The sequence below is a fragment of the Aureobasidium subglaciale genome (assembly GCF_000721755.1).
Source record: "Aureobasidium subglaciale EXF-2481 unplaced genomic scaffold scaffold_0, whole genome shotgun sequence".
NCBI classification, from domain to species: domain Eukaryota; kingdom Fungi; phylum Ascomycota; class Dothideomycetes; order Dothideales; family Saccotheciaceae; genus Aureobasidium; species Aureobasidium subglaciale.
Window position 1 is genome coordinate 1,331,931 of NW_013566995.1, and position 23,084 is coordinate 1,355,014.

The 23,084-nt window shown below is 52.2% G+C and overlaps 12 protein-coding genes across 12 annotated transcripts; 4 read left to right on the forward strand and 8 right to left on the reverse strand.

The window, feature by feature from the left end:
• Positions 1-50: 50 nt before the first annotated feature.
• Positions 51-994, reverse strand: AUEXF2481DRAFT_24911 (uncharacterized protein; the record flags this gene model as incomplete). The annotated part of the gene is made up of 2 exons (XM_013493660.1): positions 51-245; positions 302-994. 2 exons carry the CDS (start codon positions 992-994, stop codon positions 51-53), a joined length of 888 nt encoding a protein of 295 aa, XP_013349114.1.
• Positions 995-1,338: 344 nt separating this feature from the next.
• Positions 1,339-1,942, forward strand: AUEXF2481DRAFT_24912 (uncharacterized protein; the record flags this gene model as incomplete). Its single annotated transcript, XM_013493661.1, has 2 exons — positions 1,339-1,386; positions 1,454-1,942. The coding sequence occupies 2 exons, from the start codon at positions 1,339-1,341 to the stop codon at positions 1,940-1,942; spliced, it is 537 nt and encodes a 178-aa protein (XP_013349115.1).
• Positions 1,943-4,345: 2,403 nt separating this feature from the next.
• Positions 4,346-6,954, forward strand: AUEXF2481DRAFT_522 (carbohydrate esterase family 5 protein; the record flags this gene model as incomplete). Its single annotated transcript, XM_013493568.1, has 2 exons — positions 4,346-6,420; positions 6,474-6,954. 2 exons carry the CDS (start codon positions 4,346-4,348, stop codon positions 6,952-6,954), a joined length of 2,556 nt encoding a protein of 851 aa, XP_013349022.1.
• A 309-nt stretch (positions 6,955-7,263) lies between these two features.
• AUEXF2481DRAFT_24914 (uncharacterized protein) lies at positions 7,264-7,854 on the reverse strand (the record flags this gene model as incomplete). The annotated part of the gene is made up of 1 exon (XM_013493662.1): positions 7,264-7,854. One exon carries the CDS (start codon positions 7,852-7,854, stop codon positions 7,264-7,266), a length of 591 nt encoding a protein of 196 aa, XP_013349116.1.
• A 958-nt stretch (positions 7,855-8,812) lies between these two features.
• On the forward strand, positions 8,813-9,714 carry AUEXF2481DRAFT_24915 (uncharacterized protein; the record flags this gene model as incomplete). The annotated part of the gene is made up of 2 exons (XM_013493663.1): positions 8,813-9,410; positions 9,473-9,714. 2 exons carry the CDS (start codon positions 8,813-8,815, stop codon positions 9,712-9,714), a joined length of 840 nt encoding a protein of 279 aa, XP_013349117.1.
• A 216-nt stretch (positions 9,715-9,930) lies between these two features.
• Positions 9,931-11,392, reverse strand: AUEXF2481DRAFT_24916 (uncharacterized protein; the record flags this gene model as incomplete). The annotated part of the gene is made up of 2 exons (XM_013493664.1): positions 9,931-11,226; positions 11,288-11,392. The coding sequence occupies 2 exons, from the start codon at positions 11,390-11,392 to the stop codon at positions 9,931-9,933; spliced, it is 1,401 nt and encodes a 466-aa protein (XP_013349118.1).
• Positions 11,393-11,792: 400 nt separating this feature from the next.
• AUEXF2481DRAFT_24917 (uncharacterized protein) lies at positions 11,793-13,344 on the reverse strand (the record flags this gene model as incomplete). The annotated part of the gene is made up of 3 exons (XM_013493666.1): positions 11,793-13,146; positions 13,197-13,279; positions 13,333-13,344. The coding sequence occupies 3 exons, from the start codon at positions 13,342-13,344 to the stop codon at positions 11,793-11,795; spliced, it is 1,449 nt and encodes a 482-aa protein (XP_013349120.1).
• Positions 13,345-14,635: 1,291 nt separating this feature from the next.
• AUEXF2481DRAFT_104074 (uncharacterized protein) lies at positions 14,636-15,751 on the reverse strand. The gene is made up of 3 exons (XM_013493667.1): positions 15,146-15,751; positions 14,948-15,077; positions 14,636-14,885 (listed from the first exon to the last, which is right to left on the reverse strand). Exons 1-3 carry the CDS (start codon positions 15,442-15,444, stop codon positions 14,787-14,789), a joined length of 528 nt encoding a protein of 175 aa, XP_013349121.1. The 5' UTR covers positions 15,445-15,751; the 3' UTR covers positions 14,636-14,786.
• Positions 15,752-15,864: 113 nt separating this feature from the next.
• On the reverse strand, positions 15,865-17,494 carry AUEXF2481DRAFT_34831 (uncharacterized protein). Its single transcript, XM_013493668.1, has 3 exons — positions 17,136-17,494; positions 16,448-17,005; positions 15,865-16,394 (listed from the first exon to the last, which is right to left on the reverse strand). Exons 1-3 carry the CDS (start codon positions 17,183-17,185, stop codon positions 16,046-16,048), a joined length of 957 nt encoding a protein of 318 aa, XP_013349122.1. The 5' UTR covers positions 17,186-17,494; the 3' UTR covers positions 15,865-16,045.
• Positions 17,495-17,563: 69 nt separating this feature from the next.
• On the reverse strand, positions 17,564-17,907 carry AUEXF2481DRAFT_34834 (uncharacterized protein; the record flags this gene model as incomplete). The annotated part of the gene is made up of 2 exons (XM_013493669.1): positions 17,682-17,907; positions 17,564-17,627 (listed from the first exon to the last, which is right to left on the reverse strand). Coding segments are annotated over exons 1-2 (223 nt in total), but the record flags the coding sequence as incomplete, so codon positions are not given.
• A 1,844-nt stretch (positions 17,908-19,751) lies between these two features.
• Positions 19,752-21,687, forward strand: AUEXF2481DRAFT_145048 (uncharacterized protein). Its single transcript, XM_013493671.1, has 2 exons — positions 19,752-20,647; positions 20,706-21,687. Exons 1-2 carry the CDS (start codon positions 19,998-20,000, stop codon positions 21,238-21,240), a joined length of 1,185 nt encoding a protein of 394 aa, XP_013349125.1. The 5' UTR covers positions 19,752-19,997; the 3' UTR covers positions 21,241-21,687.
• A 781-nt stretch (positions 21,688-22,468) lies between these two features.
• Positions 22,469-23,035, reverse strand: AUEXF2481DRAFT_530 (uncharacterized protein; the record flags this gene model as incomplete). Its single annotated transcript, XM_013493576.1, has 1 exon — positions 22,469-23,035. The coding sequence occupies one exon, from the start codon at positions 23,033-23,035 to the stop codon at positions 22,469-22,471; it is 567 nt and encodes a 188-aa protein (XP_013349030.1).
• Positions 23,036-23,084: the final 49 nt, after the last annotated feature.

The window sequence follows — 23,084 nt, forward strand, 5'->3', positions numbered from 1 at the left end:
AGTATATGTTATGTACAGATCTTGGTCGAGATGGTGTCACGTCGCGTTTACTATAGCTCCTTCTCTTTGGCGGCAACAACCTTGGACTCTATTTGCGACAGAGCTGATCTACCAGTCTCAGGACGACCGTGGACAGCTTCTTCTCCACCGATGGCTGAGCAGGCCTTGTGGAAGACCCACTCGACGGCCGTCTCTACCGGCTCATCGAACATGAAGGGGAGAGCAGGGACAGCGGCAAGGCCCAACTATGATGACATGTCAGGAATTGTAAGTCGCAGAATGATGTAGATCAAATACTTACACCGATGGGGCCCCAGGTGCGGAGCTTGACATTCTTATTGTCTTTCAGAGCTTTGCCGGCGTACTTTACGATTGAGTGAATGGTAAAGGCTGGCAGACCCATACTAGCAACACCTTGGAAGATTGCTCTCTGGACCATGACAGTTCTGTAGTCCTCAATGAGGGGAACCTTTCCAGGAGTAGTTTGGGCCACGGCGGTACTAGTGGCATTGGATGCAAGCTGAGAAGTGACAGTCTTGCTGTCCGTTGCAGCACCAGTAGCGTCGGTGTAGGTCTCTGGGTTCAGCACATGCTGGTTGCGAATGTAGGCCTTGTAGCCTTCGTGGGAGACATCGCCAATGAGGTATGCCCAAGAGACACCGTAGGCACCCTTGACCAAGTAAGGGTGCGCAATCGGTCTGAAGCTCTCGCCAATATCGCTGGTGTATGCAACGTAACGATGAGCCGACATCAGAATTGTACGGACTCTCGAAGCGTAAGCAGCGTAACGGACGGAGCTCTCGGTCGACTCTTGGGCATGTCCCTCATACATGGTCTCCCACAGCTTCTCTTCATTGTCCAGAGTATCTTGCAGGGCGGCTGGCAGTCTCTTGCGAGGCAGAGGTTTTGAGAAGTCGGGTCTGGGTTCGGAGCGCTCGCGAGGCACATCGTTGAAGTCGAGGATCTTGCTGTTATCTTTCTTGTCGTCGGACATGGCGGCGGTATTGGGATTTTCGTTCGAGTTGCAGGCGAGAGAGAAGGGATTTGCGCAGATGGATCTTGGAGGCATGCGATGAATATATCTGCCTTGATTACCCTCGAGACACTCACGCGATGACCTCGAATTACCTCGGCGGTACGTCACTCTTGAGCAGAATTTATGCACGAGGGAGCCAGAGTTGTGAAATAATTAGACAGCGCAATCGAGAGTGTCGGAGCGGCTTCTCCCGGGGTTCCGCCGTTCGTCGCAGCTCTCAACTCGTCCTCGCAGCGACAGTGACAGCGCCTATACCGCATCTTCCTCTCCCGCTCAACCCCATCAATTCTTCTACCGTCAAAATGGTCGTTATGTACAACATCATGGGCCGCCAGGTCGGCTCCCACCACGTATGCGCACTCTTCGACAAGACTCCCGAATGCCGCGACCTCAGATGATTGACAAAACTACCAACAGCTCGCCCTCGGTATCCTGACCTCCCTCTTTGCCGGTATTGGTTATGCCTCAAGCGGTGGTGCCAAGAAGGTCACTGGCTCGACTCCCCCTATCAACGCTTCATCCAAGGACGAGGCCGACTTCATTCAGTACGTCGCCTCTTTTTCTCTATTGCCTGGGTCAGAAAGAGCAAGGAACATCGGTCGGATGAGACACGAAAGACCAGAACACAAGCATCGATCAGAAACGCCGAAACAAATGCTGACAAGGCGTTCCCGCAAACAGGCAGTTCCTCAAGGAGAGCGAGAAGAAGGAAGCCAAGCACTAGATTCTGGAAGCCAGCAAAGCAATATATCCTCCGATCAGACAGAAAAGCTATGGGAATTACGAGTCAAAGCCATCTCGTGTGTATATATACTCTACACTGATGTCCCTCCCCGCAACTGCGACGAACTGGCGTGGGGGATGTCTTTTGAATTGATGAAACCCGCCGATTCAAAATTATTCTAGTGCCCTTCCTACCTTGCGTGTATTGATCGCCACTCTTCGATAGCGATAAAGACCAGTAGACAAATTCGCCAAAGGCTGATCGCTTCGAGAGTAAGGTTACACGAATGTGAATCACGTCTTTGCTTCGAGCCCCCGTCTTGTCTCGCAAGCTCTTGTGCTTTTCATCATACCAATGCGTGATCTCATTGTATACACACCAGAAGACCCCCGTAAATATCTGTAGGGTTCACTCGCATATCACCCACTCTCACTCGTATATCTAATTCTGATATTCGCACGTCAAAGGTGTGGTTGTCAGGAGGACCTTGTCCAACGTTCCATGATAGCTTTTTGCCAGGACCACATACCATCATAAGAGACGGTTGCCATACTGATGTGAACTACCTCGATACCAGCCTGTTTGCGCAAGGAGTCGCGTTCGGGAAGAATTCTTAAAACAGCCGAGCTTCTGCAATGGTAGGAGTCTGTCAGATGTCTGGCCACGTGAAGCCTGTTTCTCGTCGAAGACTCAAGCTGCAGGCCATGACTCGAGCCTCACTCCAACATGCTTCCCGTCGCGACCCGTCACAAGTGTTTCGAGGAGCGAATCTCTGACCTCTAAGTTCCTACATGCGCAGTCGAGTTTTGGAGCATGCCAGCCGAGGCACTGTGTATGTCGTCTTGGTTAGGGCAAGGAATACTGGATGTATATGCCTCAGCCGAGGGTCTAGGAAAACACTATGCTTGGAAATAGAAGATACAAGCTTAGCGATGCTCTCTGAACTGCAAATTTGGCTCAGGTAGAACGCGACGGTGACGCATCCACTCGCGATTTGTGGGCCTGAACGACCATTTTCGAAAAAGAACATGAAGATCCTGATTTTTCGAGATTCTAGTGTTACACGTTGGAGATCAGCTCTAGTCTCTACCTTCCATCATGCAAGCATCATGTTCGTGGCCAATGGCGGATGTACATATGATGACTACGAGTTTCGATCATAGTGATTCTCACCGTGTACTTCGTCCGATGCTTCTACCGTAGGCCGAGGACAACTTTAGGGCTCAGGTCGACAAAATCCTGTTCTCGCGGTCCATGTTGGCTTCGGGATGCATACCTTTCAGAAAGCAGCAAGGCTACGCTCTGAATCGTGCTTGATCATCCTCTCGCCCGAGGAGACTTTGAAGAAAAAGATACCGAGGGATCGACCATGTTGTAAACGATCAATTTCTAACGGGCGGGTGGACTGAGGTTGGACATTTTGAGGTTCAGGTGCATAATCGACAGCATCTCAAACGATCAGGCCCACGATGTCCACTCGTGAACAGGATGCACTGATCCTGACGTTGAAGATTTGACTTTCTTTTGACGTCCACTGAAGATCTCCACAACCTCGCTCGTGGAACTTCCGCTACATGGAACAATAGCGTGGGATGAGTTGGGGTATGACTGTTCTTGTCAACAGCTTTGATGTTACTGCTAGCTAGAAGGATGATCATCCGCATCTGGCTGAAATACGATCATTCGGCGAGCAATAGCGTTGTGAGTAGGCTACAAACTGACCGGGAGAGCACCGCGGCTGTTTGAGGTTGATGGTTGAAACATGCCAAGCCGAACTTTACTCCAACTTCAATCCTCATTCCACAATCGCTCATGCCATTTTCACCCGACAAACTCTCTGCTGATTGTTTCAACAATGACTCGCATCTCGTGTCGGTCCAGATCTCCTCTTTGGGACTTCTTTTGAGATTCGAAGCGACGGTCAAGGTACCGTTAGTAGGGCAGCAAGTCCTGACGAACCGAGTCCCGAGCAAAGCAGTTCCCTGAAACTCGGAATATATTTGCTGCGAGGCAGATCAATCGTCCTAGTCGACCGAGTATGGAAGGTCTCAAAATAGACATTCCTATACGGCCGTCTGCATACTGAGTCGAGGTTTGGGACGTTGATTGAGATTGATTGATTTGCACTAGTCGAGTAGAAATCTACGCAGAAAGCCGTGCGGATGGCGTTATCGACCTTTTCCAGCTGCGAAGTACCATGCTCATGTCATAGCCGTCTTCAAGTTTCAGCCAACTACAGCTCCACAGCCGTAACACCAGTCTCCGTGGCGTTGCTGCTAACAGTCCGTTCATGTTTGAGATGTCCAAACAAGCCTCGGTGTTGAACCTTGTAACCTTGATGCCATAGTCACAAACCACGGGGCAGAGTCGTTCTCTCAGATGTGCTCAACCACGGAATGGTATAAGTATCTACTGGTTTTCCTACATTGAATCGATTCATCCAGCATCTCAGTTTCTTCTTCTCTTTCCTGGTTCAACTGTTCAAGCCGGTCTCGACAGTTTCTTTGCTCAATCGTTTTTGGCTTGTTTCTCTGCACTTATAAATCTTCCAATCGTTTTCAAAACACCCACAACACTCCGACAATATGAGATACTCGCTTACCACTGCAGCTTTGGCTTTCGCCATCTGCTCTATCGCTGCTCCTGTCGCTCACGGCGGTAACGACTACGGCTCTCTGTCTGGTACAGGGGCCTCGGATGTATCTGCCAATGCTGGAAACTACGGCTCCGCCCAAGTATCCCCTTCAGGCTCTGCTGGAATCGGTGCAAACGTCGGCGGTTCTGGTGTGGATGCATCGGTAGGCGGCAAGGGTGCTGCAGGTCTGGACGCATCCGCAAATCTGGGTGGCCAAGGAGGACTTGGAGCATCTGGTCACGCTGGTCTGAGTGGCGACCACTCTGGCCATGCTGGTCTTGGTGCATCTCTCGGCGGCAAGGGTTCGGGCCTCCTTGGAGGTGTTGCCGGCTTGATGCACGGCCACGAGGGTGGTGTCTCTGTTGGTCTTGGAGGTAAGGGATACGGTGGAGCTGGAGGAAGTGCATCTCCATCAATTGGTGCCGGAATCGGCGGTACTTTGCCTTCGGTTGGCGCCAGCATCGGAGGTGATACTTCGGTCTCGCCCGCAATTGGAGCCAGTGTAGGAGCTGGAGGTTCGGCAGCTCCTTCCGTTGGAGCCACTATTGGAGGTGCATCGCCTTCTGTAGGAGTCGGGCTTGGTGGTTACGCCGCTCCTTCAGGGTCGGCTTCTCTAGGCGGCCTTGCATCCGGAGGTTTGGGCGCAGGACTTGGAGGTGCAGGTGGCCTTCTCGGTGGTCTTGGTCTGGGCGGAAGTGGTAGCGGCAGCGGTGGCCTCAATCTGGGAGGCAGCGGCCTTGGAGGTATTGGAGCGGGTCTGGGACTCGGCGGAGCCGGCGGACTTTCTGGATCCGGCTCAGTAGATGCCAACGGCTCTGGAGATGCTTCCGGCAGTGCTGGTGGCGACACAGCTGTTGATGCCTCAGGAAGCAGCCCCAGTTCGTCCGACTCCGGAGCGGCTCCATCTTACGGTGGCGACACCTCATCTTCTCCCGATACCAGCACCCCATCGGACACGGAGACCGATGCAGCATCTGCATCTCCCGATACTCCCTCCCCTTCTTACGACTCTGGCGATTCTTCACCGAGTGAAAGCGCTCCGTCGGACACAGAGACCGATGCCGCATCTGGATCCCCTGATGACTCCGCACCAGCTCCCTCTGAGTCCTCATCTGCCCCTTCTGACAGCTCATCCCCCAGTGACAGTGCATCTGCACCGACTTACGGCGAGGACAGCTCTGTTGAAGACGCAAGCGGTTCGGCAGCTGCACCTATGTACGGCTCAGCACCTAGCGAGTCTGCACCCAGCGAGTCCGCAGTCGATGCTACTGCCGCTACTCCTACTGAGGCCCCTACTGCCCCCGAGGCCTCGACCCCTGCCCTTCCTTTGAGCACTGCCGCCTCCGGTAGTACTTACAAGTCATACATCAAGAAGCGTCAAGATTTGAGCTCTCTCATGGGTGGCTCTTCGGGCGGTCTTGGTGGTCTTGGTGGTCTTGGTGGACTTTCTGGTGGCAGTGGTCTCGGTGGCCTCTCTAGCTTGGGAGGTGGTAGTTCCGGCGGACTCTCAGGTCTTTCGGGCCTATCTGGCCTTTCTGGCCTCTCAGGCGGTGGTTTGAGCGGGCTCGGATCAGGCACTGGTTCAGCTTCAGCAGCATCCACTGGCTCGGCATCCACAACTGGTGGATCGGGGTTTGATCTTTCAAGCCTTGGTGGTGCTTTCGGTAGCGGCTTGAAGAAGCGTCAGTTCGGTGGACTCGGTAGCTTCGGCGGTTCGTCAGGTTTGTCCGGCCTCAGCGGGTTGTCGGGTGGATCGTCTGGTCTTACGTCTGGCTCTTCGGGTCTCGGTGGCTTGACAGGCGGGTCATCCGGCTCCGGTTTCGATCTCTCATCGCTAATGGGAGGATTAGGCTCCTCTGGAAGCTCCGATTCTTCTTCTACCGCCACTACTACTGACAGCTCGTCTGGCTTCGGCTCGTTGGGCTCGCTCGGTTCGTTCACTGGATCTGCTGGCGGTGCCACTCCTAGCAACGATGTCACTGGTAACACTGGATGCAAGAAGGTCACATTCATTTTCGCTCGCGGGTATGTATAGCCAACATTATTACCAGCTGTACAAAGACTAATCCGATCGATAGTACCACCGAAATGGGCACTCTCGGCTCCGTCGTTGGCCCTGGCCTTGCTTCAGACCTGATCAAGGATACTGGCTCTTGTGCCGTCCAGGGTGTCGACTACCCTGCCGATGCCGCCGGCAACGCCAACATGGGTGCCTCCGGTGGCCCTAAGATGGCCGCTCTCGCCGAACAAGCCCTCAAGCAATGCCCCGACACCAAGGTCATCCTCGGCGGCTACTCTCAAGGTGCCATGGTCGTCCACAACGCCCTCGGCTCTCTCGATGGCTCCAAGATCGCTGCCGTCACCGCTTTCGGCGACCCCATGAACGGCCAGACCTTCAAGGGTGTCGACGACAGCAAGGTCGTCCGCTACTGCGGTTCCTCCGACTTCGTCTGCGACTTGTCTGGAAAGACTCAGGGTACCGGCTCTCACATCTCCTACGGCTCCAACTTGGCCGAGGCTGCGTCTCGTCTTGCCCAGATTGTTGGTGTCAAGGCTTGAACCTCTCACTCTCCCCCTCTCCCTCACACCTCCAATGGAAAGACCGCTTCCGCACTTTTCTTATATCGTCACCCTTTTCGTGTTTCCAAACCAAAGTGCTTGGTTTAGTCACTCCTTTAGCGTTCTCAGTACGCAACACACTTGCACAACACGCATGTACTAGTAGATTGTAAGGATATTTCCTTCTTGGGATATAGTCTAAACTACCCGTAGCTTTGTATCTCTATTACAGCAATCGAAATCCACATTCCGTTATTTGGATAATTTGCTTTCATGCGAATGATCTTTTGTAACCTTTACTATGTATTCTCATGAATCATACTGCCAAGCACCGTGATCGTCCCCCTCAACATCGCCCGCCAGCAAACTAACCATCGTACAAGCATTTTCCCCCGTATATCCATTCTGCTTGACCGCTCCCTCCTCATCTCTATACTCTGCCCAAATCCTCCAAACTTTATACTCTGCATCCACACTACACAGCCAGAAATCAAAGAATTTGGCCATTTGATTTGCCGGCGAGATGTCGAAACCTGTGACCTGCGAGCCTAGGGGTATAGCGGCAGAGTGGGGGAGTGTGTAGGTCAAAAGGCCCTCGGGGGAAATGTAGACTTGTTGGCCGCCGGGGACTTCGGTGTTGAGGTGGAGTAAGCCGGAGGTGGATGTGAAGGTTGTGGTGTTTCCGGGAGGGCAGTCGGGGATGTCAGAGGGGCAGGAGGTGGAGGGGGGTTTTCCGATGTAAAAGGAGCCGTTGGAGGCTTGGATGGGGCCATTCAGGGGGCTGTTGCTGAAGGAGATGTCGAGGGTGAATGCTTTCGTGGCATCGTGACGGGCTTGGAGGGGTGCTGCGAGGGTTGAGGAGGCAGTGGCCAGGAGGGCGATTGCTTTGGTGAATCTCATGGTGGTTGTGGATTGTTTGTGTCTTTGTTAGGTGATGCTTGTGTGATGCAGGGTATCTCTAAAAGTATTGCAATGGAAAGAGGAAGTCTTCCATAGGCTGTTGCTCCTACCTTATGTATCCCTGCCTCTTTCCCTTGACAGGACGATTGACGAGCATGCTCCAATCTACCTCTGCTTATTTTAAGTCAACTAGATATGCAGATCCGGGCAAGAGCGGTTGAGAGGTCATCTATCGCACATCCACATGTCGTCTCATATGTCGAATGATCATCCATGGATAGTGGGCAGGTGATGGATGCAGCACCGAGACGTTGCAGTTCTTGCCGATCCACAGACCGCCCAGAAAGCTTTGGTCCTAGAATAGAAACACCACCTCATGTTCGTGCTACCTTTCGTGACTCCAACTTGTATGAAAAAGCCATGGTTACGGCCATAGCTCCTCCCCGTGTGCGAAATACTGTCACACTTAAGGACTGCCTCAAAGCACAGTGCTTTCTCAACTTGCAATAATGTCATCGAGGAGGTGAAGAAGAATGAGGGGAAAGAGTGGGACAGTGACAGAGAAGGTGCTCGGGGCTGGCTGGGGAGAGCTTGTGCCTGGGCATGACGGCATCGCAGGACCCCTTTGATCTTCTTCAGACGGCATGCTGGACAAGTCAAGGGCATATCATCCGATGGTCGAGTTGTTCTATTTGTTGGGGGAATCCAATCTTGAGAGAGGGAAAGCGTCCTGGAAGATGCGGATAAAGAGACGGTAGATTGGCGTGATCTCAGATGCAATGTGGAGAAGTAGATCTCGAGTACGTCATGACAGGCAGCTCGATCAGATATTATCCAACACCCAAGCTCCCATCCAATGAAGCCTCTCTCCCTTTCACCCAATCCGACAAACACCGTCACAATAGCTTCACGAACAATCCCCCGTCTCTCCCTCCTCAGCCGTCAAGCGATCCGCACAATGGCCACCACATCCTCGGTAAACAGCCCCCAACCGGCACCCTGGAAGCAAGCCTTCCTCGCCGACCTCGACAAGATGGACTCTCCCGAATTCGTCTTTTCCTCCCTCACACCCGCTCCCAAGAACTCTCCTACACCCTACCTTCCCCGCGCACGCTACTGCATCTTTCGCGGTTTCTGGGCCGAGCTGCCCGAGAACAAGCACAACAATGCTCCCATGAACCCTCGTGTCTTTGAGTCCGAGATGCCTACTTTTACCTCTGACGCCAGGATGTTCAAGGTTGCTCAGCTGTTTGCATCAGGAAGCGGACATGCCGAGAAGGAGGAGCAGATGCAGGGAAGTGGTGGTGGTGGTCCTTGCGAGGCCGTCTACTGGATCAAGGAGACTGGCACACAGTGGAGATTGAAGGGCGAGGCTTTCGTCGTCGGTCCTGACATCGAGGGTGACAGTGAGCAGAGCAAGGAGAGCAGTGGAGTCAGAACAGTCAAGAGCGAGTTGGGCAGCCGCATGAGAATTGTGGACGAGGGCAAGCAAGGAGACTGGTCGTGGAACAAGGAGCTCACTGGCCACTTTGGCAACAACTCGCCTGGACTGAGAGGTTTGTTTTGCTCTTTCCTTCTCTCTCACACTTTTGCACTTTATGCTAACATTGCAACGCAGGTTCCTTCAAGGCACCCCCACCCGGCCGTCTCACCTCCGAGCCCTACGACGACAAGAATCTCGAACTCGGCTCAAAGGTCGAGCATCTCGATGACCCTGTTGCAAGAAAGAACTTCAGAGTCGTCGTCATCAAGCCCGAGGAGGTTGAGCAGCTCAACATCAGCGACCCTACCAAGGCTCGCAGACACACCTACATCTACCAAGCTGACGGTACCTGGAAGCACGAGGAGCGCTGGCCTTGAATGCTCTCTTGATTCCCATCATGAGACAATGTCACTTGCATATGAAAGAATCTAATGAAGATGAAATATAATTCGTAATGGTTTAATCATGTCCATACCAAATCAATCAACCAATACGCCAGTAATCCAGAAGGGGTATATCAGAGAAAAACAGAAGACAGAAAACAGAAGACAGAAGACGGAAAAGCAGGAAAGAGAGACTCGAGTCAAAAAGTCTCAAACCAAGCTCTGCTCCATCTCTGTAATGTAGAGCTTGATGTGCGACTCCATCTTCAAGTACTCCTCCTTTGCACTCTGCACTTCAGAGTCAATGTTCTCCTTCAGATCCGCCATCTTCTTCTCCGTCTGCTCAATCCTAATCCGTCTTCTCTCCACCTCTTCACCTCTCTTACGTCGTTCTTCTCCCAATTCAGAGTGTGTCTGCTTCAGCGACTCCATGCGTCTCTTGGCTTCGTCGGCCTTTGTGCTCGCACCTTGTCGCAGTGTATTTGTACGGTCTTGGATGTTTGCGAGTTGTTTGCTGAGCATGCGCTCTTGACGCTCAATCTCGCGCACGTTGTTAGAGCGCTCCGAGAGGGCGTCGCGATGTTTGTTTGCGCGAGAGGCTTCTTCGTCTTCTTTTTTCAGCTCGCTTTGCAGATCCTCCAGGAGACGCGTGAGACCTGCGACATCGCCGTGGAGGAGGGTAAAGGTATCGGTGCTGGTCTGTAGCGCGCGTGTACGACGGTCGAGACGATCAATCTCGGACTTGTCGGCGGTGAGATTGGCGTTCAGGTCGCGGAGGGCGCTTTCGAGAGCTGCGGGGCTCTGCTGGGTGTAGGGACGTAGCTTGTCGGCTTCCTTTCTAACGTTTATAGCCTGTGTCTGCTTGTCCTCTAGTGTCTGCTTGAGCCTGCTTTGTTCCGATTTGACACGGTCCAGCTTCTCGGCCACCTTTTCCTGACCCTTTTTGAGCTCGAGGAGGCGGGCCTTGAGTTCGCTGTTCTTCTTTTCCTTGTCACGCATGGCTTGTTCGACATTCTTCCTGTTGCGCTGCATCTCCTGCAGCATCTCTTCTTTCTCTTGGTTGCTGTTGTACAGCTCTTCGATCTGAGCCTTTGTGCGCTCTGTGCTGTTGAAGTACTCATCGATGACCGACGTCTGCGACTCGCGGAATCGGATGAAGTTGATGACATAGGAGAAGATCTTGACCAGGCGCGGGTGGGTCGGCTTGTAAAGGTCCTGGAAAGTAAAGTCCTTGACACCACATTCGAGAAGAAGGCGGCGCAGCGTGACGAAGAAACCCATAAGATCGCGTGTGTCGGCTGTGAAGATCCTATCCGGGTCGTCGCCGCACAAGTCGTCTGCCGCAGCCTTCATGGCAGGCGCAACGACTTCGCGCGTCGTGTTCATCAACAGTTCGGCCAGCCATTCAAACACCTTTTGTATCTGCTGTGGATTGGGCTTCTGAAGGTCCTGGATGGTGAAGGGGATGCCAATGTCGCTGATACATCCCGCAATCTCGCGGTCGGGCTGTAAACACAAGACGGTCAGTATCACCATGTCATTGTCCCGGAGGTGAATGGAGACTCACCAGTGTCATGAAGGCGTCCTCATTGTCCTCTTTGCGAGCTCGAGGCTGACTCGCTGGTTGTTGCGAGCCTCGCGGCGCCATACTCATGCGTCCACTGTATGCCATGTTCGTTCGTCGGCTTGTGTTATGTCCTTGTTGTCGCAAAACTTGACTTGTCCGAAAGTCTTCAGCCCGATCATGTGGGGTAGTAAACAAACCCGTCGCACAGGCCAACTGATAAGCACGACAGGGTCAGCCCGCTTAACCATCATACTTGATCGAATCATTATTTGCAGCTTGGTCAAATCATCCGAGAATTAACACGATTGGGGAAATCTTCCACGACAAATACTTCTTCTCAGAGCAGTGACACATGTATAGATCCATGGACAACGACGTCAGTCATGATTTGGAGCAACGTAATTATAAATGTGAATAAATGTACTTCAACGACCGTGTCGTTCTACATAAGACTCTCGGGTATCAACAGGAGAAAAACATCATATCAACAAACACTGGCTCCACCTCACTTCTTCTCAGCCACAGGAGTGGTATCGTTGGGGGTAAGAGAGCCCTCACGAGTTTGAGGAACACCATGGGTGTAGTCTCTCTGACCTGACTGCATGACATCGATGCCAGCAGGGCTGAGGTCCCAGTGGTCCATCTCCTCGTCAAAGAACTGATCGAGATCGAGACCTCTGATCTCAGCCTCCTTGTCGACACGCAAGTGCATGCCAGGAATGTACTTGATGATCATGAGAAGAACGTAGCTGACAACAAACGAGTAGGCAGAGATGGCAGTAATCTCGGCAAACTGCTTGCCAACCTGAATACCGTTACCGTTGTATGCACCGGGAGCGAGTGTGACACCGTCAAGGGCAGAAATGGCTTGATTGGCAAAGATACCGGTCAAGAACGAACCCATCATACCACCAATACCGTGAAGCTTGAAGACGTAAAGACCATCGTCAATACGGAGCCATTCGTTGATATCCTGGAGGAGGGCGCAGACGACTGAAGTCAAGAAGCCGATGACTGCGGCCAACCAAGGGTTGACGTAACCAGCAGCAGGAGTGATACCGACAAGACCAGCAATAGCACCCTCGCAGGCACCAACAACAGAGAAGCGTCCCTTCTGACGGATGGCATCAACAATGACCCAACCAAGGATACCAGTGGAGGCAGCGACCTGGGTGTTGAAGGCAGCCATCATACCACGGACCGAGGCGTTGAGAGCACTACCACCGTTGAAGCCGAACCAACCAAAGACGATGAGGACGGTACCGACGAAGACGAGGGTAGAGTTGTGGGGCTTGTGGGCAGCATGGTGATCCTTGGATGTTCTCTTGCCAAGTGCCAAAGCGTAGGCCAGAGCAGCCCATCCACTTGCAATGTGGACGGGACCACCACCAGCGTAATCAAGCGAAGGAAGCTTGAAGAGCCAACCATTGGCGTTCCAGGTCCAGCAAGCGATGGGACAGTAGACGATAGTGCACCAGCAGAAAGCGAAGATGAGAGAAGGAAGGATGCGACCACGCTCGAAGGCACCACCAACGACGATCTGTACTGTGCAAGCAGCGAAGAGAAGCTCGTAAAGGCAGAAGACGATCTCGGGGAGCACAGCACTGCCAGGCGAGGGTGCAGCAGCAACATTTCTCAGACCAAAGTTGGCCATGTCTCCGATGAAGGGGCCAGCGGTGCGAGAAAAGGCAAGCGAATAGCCCCAGAACATCCATTGAAATGTGACGATCGCTCCGACAAGCATACTCTGGAAGAGCAACGAAAGACCACTCTTCTTGTGCGCGAGACCTCCATAGAGCAAACCGATACCAGGGATGATCAGGTATACGAGGAAAGCGCAGACCATGAGGTAGACATAGCTATGAATGGTCAGACAGGATGGCGACAAGGTATACTGGGTTATGCTTACTGAAATTCAAGACCTGCATATTGAGCATTGACATCAACCTCAAGAGGGTTGCCTCCAGCAGGCTGGGATGAGTTGAACTCGGGCTAAGGGTGAGATGTTAGTGGACATTCTGAAGCTTGATTGATCATAGACATACTGCTGTCGACATGGCGAAAGAACGAAAGAGATTTCTGCTGCTCTACAAGCAAGCAATTCGAGGGAAGCGCGAGAGGGAGAAATATATGAACCTGGGAAGGTGATATGCGAAGGCGGACCTGCAGGGTATTTCTACCTCATGCGACACCCCGTTACCGGTCAGCATCTCATCTATCCCACCATATTACACTTGCAGGGCATCCTTTATCTCTACGATTCATCCCGTGTTCCCATACTCTATTGCCCCATCACCCACACAATCCTTCTATCCTACTCTCATTCAGGCGCCAAGAGATAAGGAAACCAGATACAGAGCATGCATTTCAAAGAAAGCGTTTCGGCTCTCAGAGTCGATTCTTTGCAACGTCGCGGAATGTGGAACAATCAGGCTTAGTGTCCTTCACGGAGGCTTGAGGTTACCAACTTTCTACGGCGTGTTGTTCCCAGCACATGGCAAGGTTGGGTGTACAGGTGAGTTTCCCAGAGATAAGGATCCTTCCACGAGGCGCTCCCGAGGCGCGCTAGCGATGGATATAAGAAGCCGTTTCCAGGGCGGGTTGCAATGATTTGTTGACTAATTTCGTTCCGTACTCATTTTATCCCGGGCTTCAAGGCACCAAGGTTCGGTGACTCGGGTTGGACAAGATGTTGGTTTCCTTGTTGTCTTGTCAGCAGAGTTGAGAGGTTTGGCGCGAATCGGGATGTTGACTCGTCCAAGGAGTTTCGGCTTGCTTTGCCCAGCTTTGACAATCCGACGCGTCCGGGCAAGGGAGCCACCTCCAGCCCTGCACCAACTCACGCCAAAAATTGTCCAACATACATGTATCAGACACAAGAGACGGGGTTTAGGCGTGGTGTTGAACAAACCAGGCAAGATTTCCCACAGACAAGGATGCCAATGATTTGGCATGCTATGCTCAAGTAGTCAGGAGCACATTTGATCCAGCTCTTATGCAGTGTAATTGTGTTTATAGGGCCAGTGTCTGGGCATCACACTTCAAGCGAAACCCTCCGTACCTCGCTATGCCTTCGCGGCAGATCTTTGAGTAGCCTCGCCCAATTTTCACCTATAGTGAGTGGATTGTGGACAAATACAGCATCGATGGTGCAAGCGAGCTCGCCCAAGTGCAAAGAAGGCGGCCGCGAGAGTTGTCAAATCGAGCAAGTCTCCTGAGACAGGTAAAGCAGCTTGACATCGGCTTTCGAGATAGACCTCGCCTTGGAGGTTTGAAAACTCACCCCACGGAAAACGATGGTGGCTCGGTTGCAATACAGCTCCTGCAGGTGTCACAGAAGATCTCGGTGAAATATAAATGTGTCAACAAAATTGTATTCTGTTCTAGAGAAAGACACAATTCCACTCAAACTCCTTGACGTCTTACCCAGACGTGCCCAAGTGTATCTTCCTCCTTTGGAACGCCCGAGAAATGCAGAATGCAGACTTGTATCCGACTCTCATGGCTTGTTGTAGTAGTGAGCCATTTCCAGACCGGCACGCTTGAAGCCACACTTGACGTAAAAGCCTTCGTTGGCCTCTGAGCAGTCGAGGATGGTCTGTACACAGATTGTCAGCATACATTCTTGAAGTACATGCGCTCCAGATGCCCAACTCGTACCTTGTAACAGCCGACCTTTTCTGCAACATAATCCAGCGCTTGGATGATGCGAAGACCCAGCTTCTTGCCTTGCTGATCTTTTGCAACTGCGATGTCTTCGATATGACCAACCTGGCCTAGGCTATGGATACTGTTGTTTCTCCGTCAGCATCCGTGCTCCATATGGTTCTCCTCATACTGCCCTTGTGTGAGACTTACAATTTCTTCTCGACAATGAGCGCACCAGTGCCAACAATCTTGTCTTCACCATTCAAGATGACTAATGTGTGGTATCCGCCTGCACCTCTCCCTAGTGAGCCAGATGCCTGCATCTCTTCGAATCGTTCGTTGAATTCTTGTTCTGAAACATCACCGACGGTGGTAAGGACGGCGAGCACGTCTAGGAAGCCAGCATGGTAGTCGCTCTTCTTCAAGGGACGAATCGTGTAGCCTTCGGGTAAAGCAGCGGCGACTTCGGACGAGATCAGATCAGGCGAGAAGAGAGAGTCGGAAGACATGATGTGTATGGACTACGGCGATCGAGGGGTGATTAAATGTGCGGAAGCTCCAGCAAGAGCTGGCTTTTGTCGATGTCGGCGTCTGACAGGTGGCAGGACAATCCAGATGCCTTTCAGTGGGATTTGAAGCTTCCCTTGATTCAGTCTGAGCAGGCGTAGTTGCGACGAGAAGAAAGTGGGAGATGTTTTGGTGACATTTTGGGATACAAGTTTCCCCAGACAGCTTCAGCCGCCGCACGGCTGTTCCTGCAGAAGCCAAATTTAGATCAAGATTGAGTTACACCTTTATGAGCATTATTTGGTCGGGGAAGATGCTCTGCATGCTTCTTTAGACAGCACTAATATCTTGATTAAATGCCTTCGCTGATCTCCACTGATTGCATAGTCACTTCTGTTCAGGTTTCGAGGATGAAATTTATTGTCAGTCTGAACCATCAAGGTGCATTCGGAATAATAAACGTTGAGGATAGTGATTGTATGTAAACAGAACCTCCCTTCTAGGTACGAAGAACATTCACTATCTCCCGCGGGTTGTAAGAGTGCGGCGTCATATCGGTCGTCAGTCCGTTTGGAAACCCACTGTCTGATCAATCATCATGGCTCAGAGATTGTTCTGTCCAGGACCTCGTGGGTTGGCCGTTGCCGGCATACGGATACCCATGGCGCTGGGATCAACAGCTCGCCTCTTTGCCTCATCTATTCTGCCCTTCGATAGACTGATAGCCGGCACTATCCACTCTCCGCAGCTACAGCGCATACCCTGCCATGCATACTTTCCCACGTTGGCTTTGCATTTCTGGTTAGGGCACTCCAGTCTTCCCTCCACTTCTCCCTTTTCTAGCTCTGGTCGCATCCATGAGAGAGGATCCAGGAAGTAGTGTGTGCAAGAATGATCCGGTCCTCTTTGCGATTCGTGGACGATCAAGAATTGTGACGTTGCCAGATTGCGTCTGCAGAACATGTAAGTTTTCATGAATTCAAGGACCAGACAGATTAGGCTTACCTGCACTTTCGGCATCGCATAACAAAACCACCATCGTCCTTTGTTGCCGCATGCTCATCTTCGAAGCGGATCTTGTCTGCTTCCGGAGCTTGTCCACATGCGCGGCTCAATTCGACCTCTCGCTGGTACACCCATCGCTGATACGTTGGTGTATCTTCCACGTTCTCTGGTGTGTTCATCTCGTGGTAGAGTTCGAGTTGCTGCATGAATCCGTCATTGGGCTCGCAAAGTGGCCTACTTTGTCGTATCTGTTCCAGAGCCTCGGAAGGTGAGATGTGGTACTTTTGCATGAGGTACGCAATCACGCATGTAGCTGACCGTGATTTTCCCATTGCACAGTGAACAAGAACTGCACCTCCAGATGCAAGACCCTCTTCGATGAACCGAGTGGCCGCCGGGAAGTGTTCAAGCAGATTCTCATCGTCGACATCATCAACCTCGACAACCTTGTGCTTGTATCCCTCGAACAGCTTTTCGTCCAGTGGGAGCCTTAAAACGGACAGTACATGTGTGATGCCAGCCTCAGCAAGTTGGTCTTTGCGTCTTAGTGTGAAGAGACTGAGCGTCGAGTCAGTGAAACTTCCAAAAGTGCTTGCTTGCTCGTCGAGATTTCTGAGGGTTCACAACCTCACTCTTTTGAGTGCTACACGAGAAAAGAACTCGTCAAAGGATATCAAATTTTACGCACCCTCCGATATAGAGCTTGAGATCACCTGGTACTTTGTCGAGCAGAGACATGGTGTTTTCGCGAGATCGATCACAGTGTTGTTCGGTTCGGAGAGGATGAATAAATCTTGATGTTCTTCGAGTCCAAGCAATACAGGCCGCCGCCACGACAAGGTGGATGGTTAAGGTCACCGCATAAATCGCACATTTCGTCTTGGCAAGGCTGTATAATTATGCATATCAATCACGCACCGACTCCACTCGCCGATACCGCCGTTAAACATGCATGCTTGTGTCTTTTGAGCTTCGGAGCTTCCTCTTGTGCAGACTTCTTGCTCAACCTATCTGCAAACCCCCTTGGTCACTGCTTCTCAGGGGCGGCTCTCAATTCTTGAGTAGTGGCACAGTCGGTCTGGGCCAGCCAAACTGAAGATTTCTCGACGCCCACATGAACGATGTAAGCCATCGTACAAGCTTTGCCATCACGCTATGTGTCGGCTGAGGTGTGGTACTTGTAAGAAACTACTAGCATCTTTCACGAGGACATCGAGAACTCAACTCGTACCAGCCAGCGGAAGTTGTTGTTTTTGTGTTTTGCCGGACATATTAAGTGGCTTGACTGTCGAGTCCGTAGGGCATAAGGCGGGTTGGGAGCACTGGTAGAGACATGGCTCTGGGTCGAGCATAATACATGGGACTGTCACTAGCGCGAAGGTCCAAAAATTGAACATCGAGTAGATTTGCATGATCGCAAGGACGGTCATCTCACTATCAGAGGGGTAAGTGCTATCAACTACATGTCTACTTGTGACTAGCCACAGGCATATTCCGCGTGCATGCGCTCAGGCTTAAACAAAGACCAGGGACTTTTGCATGAATCGTGCCTCTTTGCATGTATCTTACGCCAAAACGTGGGGCATGGCAGGAGTAGGAGGCCAAGTGTGAACAGAGAACGGCCAAGTTGCATGCAGATGGGGCTTTGCTTTTAGGAGGCACATGTTAGGTTACGTACCGGTAAAAGCCATAGTACACAGTGCCAAGACGTAAGTTTAGAGGAGGGCCTTCTTTCCCTCCCGCGCTTGGACTATGCTGACCAGGACGGGCTGGAACAGTGGAAGGTCGAAGCCTTCTTCTCGCGAAGCAGATTGAACGGTGTGTGTGTGTGTGTGTGTGTGTGTGTGTGTGTGTGTACGGACGTATGGCTGGCGGGCTGGACGTCGCATGAGAACGGGTGAGTGCTGCGTGACACACGGCGGCAGCACACAAACAGCTCAGTGGACTTCTAGAAGGCATGGTAAGATGGTTGACAGCGGAGAGGATGGACAGCTGCGGTCTTGTGCAGAGACCCTGACAGACCCGAGTGGGGAGCAGGCATGTTCCAGACTGATCGTTTCCCAGCTAGAGACGGCGCTTTTGGGAGATCGGCAGAGCGGCGTGTCTGAATCTGCTGGCCGTGAATGTCGGAGGGTGACAAGGAGTAAGGAACAAGGATGCGGCGGAGAACAGCGTCTGCGTGTTTTTGCATAGGGCTGATGGGAGCGACGTGAATCAAGCACAAGCAGGAGGGCGAGCAGTGGCAGTCTGTGGACGATGGCCAGCTCGACTCCTTTCCTTAGCATCAGCTTACCCTAGTCTTAGTCTTCTGATCGTGTTTTGGCTTGTCGTGCCTGCCCCCCCTCGCTCTCAGTCTCTCTCTCGAACGGCACTTGTCAACGCCTACACGCCGGCTTGCCAAGTTGCAACGCTCTTTCCCAGCTGTGCGCGCTGCTCCACGATGGAAGGGACTCCTTCCATTCGCATCAACTCCCACGACCACCGCTACCGAAGTGCCCCGTCGCAGTCCCGATCAAGACATTCGCCGCAGCATTCACTGCATGCGCCGGCGTCGCCGATGTCCATCCCGCATGCCACACAGGACTACCCCTCGGTGCCACCGCCGCTGCCGCCGCCCACAAACGTGTACGATGACTTGACGCCCCAAGCCCAGCAGAAAGAATGGATGTTTTTCAACAAGGAATATGTCGATCAGCATTGGACCGATTTTGGCAAGGCCGCCACCGTCAGGCCCGGCTCGAGTCTGCTGGGCGGCAACAAGTCGCATCCTGCCATTGAAGCCAACGACCACCCACAACATGCTGAACCAGACGTCTCGAGAAGAGGCAGCTCAATGTCCACCGTCACTGCGCCGCATCACAACTCAGAGGCTATGATCGATCCTTGCGACAAAGAGGACTCCAAACTCTCGGGCTATAGGTGTGTTGCTCTGCCATTTTCTCCATCCCACCCTTGTCGCGTGTCAATTGCGATCCGAACGCGGTCCTACATGTCCATCTCGGACTCGAGTGGCCCGTCGTGGTGCCCATCAATGCTCAGCGACTTTGTTGATTATTGATGTGTTTACGGATTCAAGCCCGACCAACGCCTCGGCTCTTTTGAGACAAGGCCATTCGCCGTTACCAGCCAATTGCAAAGTACTGACACAACATGTCGCAGACTACAAAGTGAGCGTCAACTCGAACAGAGATCACTCAGTACGTCTTCGCAGGCGTACGATAGGAATCTGCTCTCCAAAATTGGCGGTCCGAATACACCGAATAGACTTTCCGTGTCAGGCGGGCCGGAAACCTCGGGAGCCGTGTCCCCTGGAGCTGAGCCAAGCGCTGAACACACAGCCAGGCATCTCTCTACCTCGTCGACATCTGAGAGGCGCCATCCTTCGGTCGACAGTTCTACCTTCAGGTGGTCTGTATCTAGTGCTGCTGCATCGCCCGGTCCATTCCGCAATCCCAACTTCAATCCGGAGAACAGCCGACCAACAGCACTGCGCCATTCGAGTTTTCAATTTGACGACGGCGCTCTGCATCGCGGCAGTTATGACCAGTCCATGTTCTTGCACGAAGACTTCAACGCTGAAGAGGGTCAGATGAAGGACCTAAACCTTAATGATCGCGGTGATGACTTTCAGCTTGCCACAAAACCAGGCATGAAGAGACGCGCCTCGTCTCCGCACAGAGAATCTTTTCGCGAAGATCGCTCTTCCATCAGTAGCGCCCCAGGCAGCAGTGATCTATACACCCGCCGCTCTTTACAACAATACCCTAATCGTAATCCGTCCATTTCAGCGTCGAGGTATGCCCCGAGCCATCAAGGTTCAATATCTTCTGCCTCGTCGTACAATCCTCGAAATGGCTCCTTGGCCTCATCCTATACCCTCTCTGTCTCTAGCAGCAATACAAGTTATGCCTCGGGACGCATCTCTCCTGGCATGATGTCGCCAGCCATGGTCGATCCAGAGTTGGGAGCCATGGGGTACATGAATGCCAAGCCACTGAACAACCCAAGTCCTGCCTCTCATCAGACCATGCCGCCCTTTACGCGCACGATGTCAGACACTCCAATTCACACAGTTCTGCAAACTCCCACTGAGAGTGCACCGCCGTCACGTCATAATAGCCTGCCTGGTGTACAAGGCATCTATATATGTGATTGCTGTCCTAAGAAGCCGAAGAAATTCACTAGCGAAGACGACTTAAGGTTAGTCGAACGTGCTCTCAAAATGGCATGTTTCCACCTACTAACATCACGTCATCAGGGCTCATCACATGGAAAAGCAATACTCGTGTCTTTACTGTCCAAACCGGTTCAAAAACAAAAACGAAGCGGAGCGACATCAAAATTCTCTACATCTCCGTCGTCATTCGTGGTCGTGTGCGGCACTTAACACTATCGAAACGGTCTTCCACACATCACCCACCACGAATGGAGCAACAGACATCTGCGGTTACTGCGGCGAAGAATTTCCAAATCCCGCAGACTGGAACCACCGTCGTGATCACATCCTCCAAACACACAAATTTGGCGAGTGCAATCAAGCAAAAAAGTTCTTCCGCGCAGATCACTTTCGCCAACATCTGAAGCACAGCCACGCAGGGACGAGCGGGAAATGGACCAATATGCTAGAAACGACATGCATGCGCGACGAACCACTACCACAACCAATGTCTATGGCGGGGAATATGCACAGTAATGGTCCGCCGACGATGTCTATGATGGGCATGGCGAATACAGCGGGACCGCCTATGGGCGGCAAACCAGATGTGATTACAGAAATGCCGCATGAAGCATGACACTGTATGATGACAGGACGAAACAAGACGGTGGAAACGAGATGCTCGTACACCAAGGAGGGACCTATCATCATTCGTCACAAACGCTATAGAATCACATGCATAGAGGTCAGCAATGACCGCAAACCACCGCCACCTTTGAGGGACCATGCGGAGATCATATAAGATAGCCCGCGATTGTTCCTCTGCTTAATGGCGACCCCCAACAATATATCATGACGATCGGAAGCATAGAGCTACTAGATCAAAAAGTAGATTTCCTTCCACACGGGGAGGAGAGGAAGCATTAATACAATGAGTTGGACAATTTTATCGGTCGACTTGTACTTTTTTTTAACAGACTGTTTGTTGCTCGTACGCTATACTAACGTGTCTTTCGGGCACTTCTCTGTAACCCTTGCAGAGAAGAAAGTCTAAAACAGAGGCTCCAGTATTTACAGAACGACCCATGTCAAACAAAGCCCGCATCACCCGTATCGGCAAAGCTTTGTTTGTCCGAAGTGGCTTGCGTCGAAAGCCCGAACGAACAATGGCCAGAAGAGCAAGAATCAAAGCGGTGGCTTACGCAAACCTCGTATCCCTGACCTTTCTCTTTCGTATTCATGCGCCAGCCAGTCTTTCAAGGAATAACGAGCTTGGCGAGCACAAAGAAGCAGGTTTTGTCGATTGAAAGTCCACCTCTTCAATTGGTGATTTTGAGACATGTGTGTCGAGCAGACATAAGCAGGAGATGACATGTGACATGTCATGCGGGAAAGGGACGTCTTGGTGTGACAAGATCAAGTGACGAGCTAAGCCTTGGACAAGGTGCCAAGATAGGCGTGAATGTCGTGATGTTGAAGATTTCGAAGGATGGATAGGCTTATTGGCGTACCACAGGGCTGGGTATCTGGTCAGATTCCGTGTGTTGCCAGGCATTCTGATAGATTTCTCCACCAAAAAAAAGCTGACAAGAAGGCTGAAATGGAGGAGGGCGAGTGCATCTTGTGTCTGATCTCAGCCCTAGTGCTTACACGGTCTTGGCAGATGGCGGTGACTGTGAAAAGGACACAGGGTGTGAGCGGGATGCAGTGGGATGCACACATGCTTTTAGGCAGGAGGCTCGCAGTGCGGTAGTCTCGATGGTGCTTAGTAGAGTAAGTAGCTGCAGGGAGCCGGTGGGTCGCGTGCAGCGCTTGAGGGCGGGCTGAGGTGGCGGTCAAAGGACACGGCGCGATTGCGTGTCTCATCAAGGGTTGCCGGAGGGGACCGAGGGGAACAGCTGAGGGTTGCGCATGCGTTCACGGGCGCGCTTTGCAGCTTCGGCGTTGCGCATCTTCTCCAGGCGCTGGTTGTAAAAGTGCTTCTGCAGCTGGAAGACTCGAGGGCCGTCGTCTACGCCAGACTTTGCCGTGGACGAGGCATCGGCTTTGTCAGTGAGGGCCTTGATCTTGTCGTCTCTCTCCTGCTCCTCCTTGTCCGGCTTCTTGTCCTCCTTGTCCTTGTCTTTGGCATCCTTGTCCCTGTCTTTGGACTTGTCCTTCTTTTGCTGCTTCTTCTTCATCTTTTCCTCGTACTCCTTCTTGACAGCCTCAATCTCACGATCCAGCTCTTCTTTCTTCTTTCTTTCGGCAATGGCTTTGGCTTCATCATCGGTCGGCAGGGCAAAGTTGCGGTCCTTGAGGTGCGAGGGGCAGATGTAGAAAAAGTCCTTGCTGTCGGGAGTGATCAAGACGCTGGACGAGGGCTTGTAGCAGACCATGCATCCCTTTGCCGCTGTCTCGGCGACCTTGCGGTGATGCCAAATATTCTCCATGCCTGCTACCGATGGTATTGTGCAAATGCTGTCCTGAGCTGTATGGAGA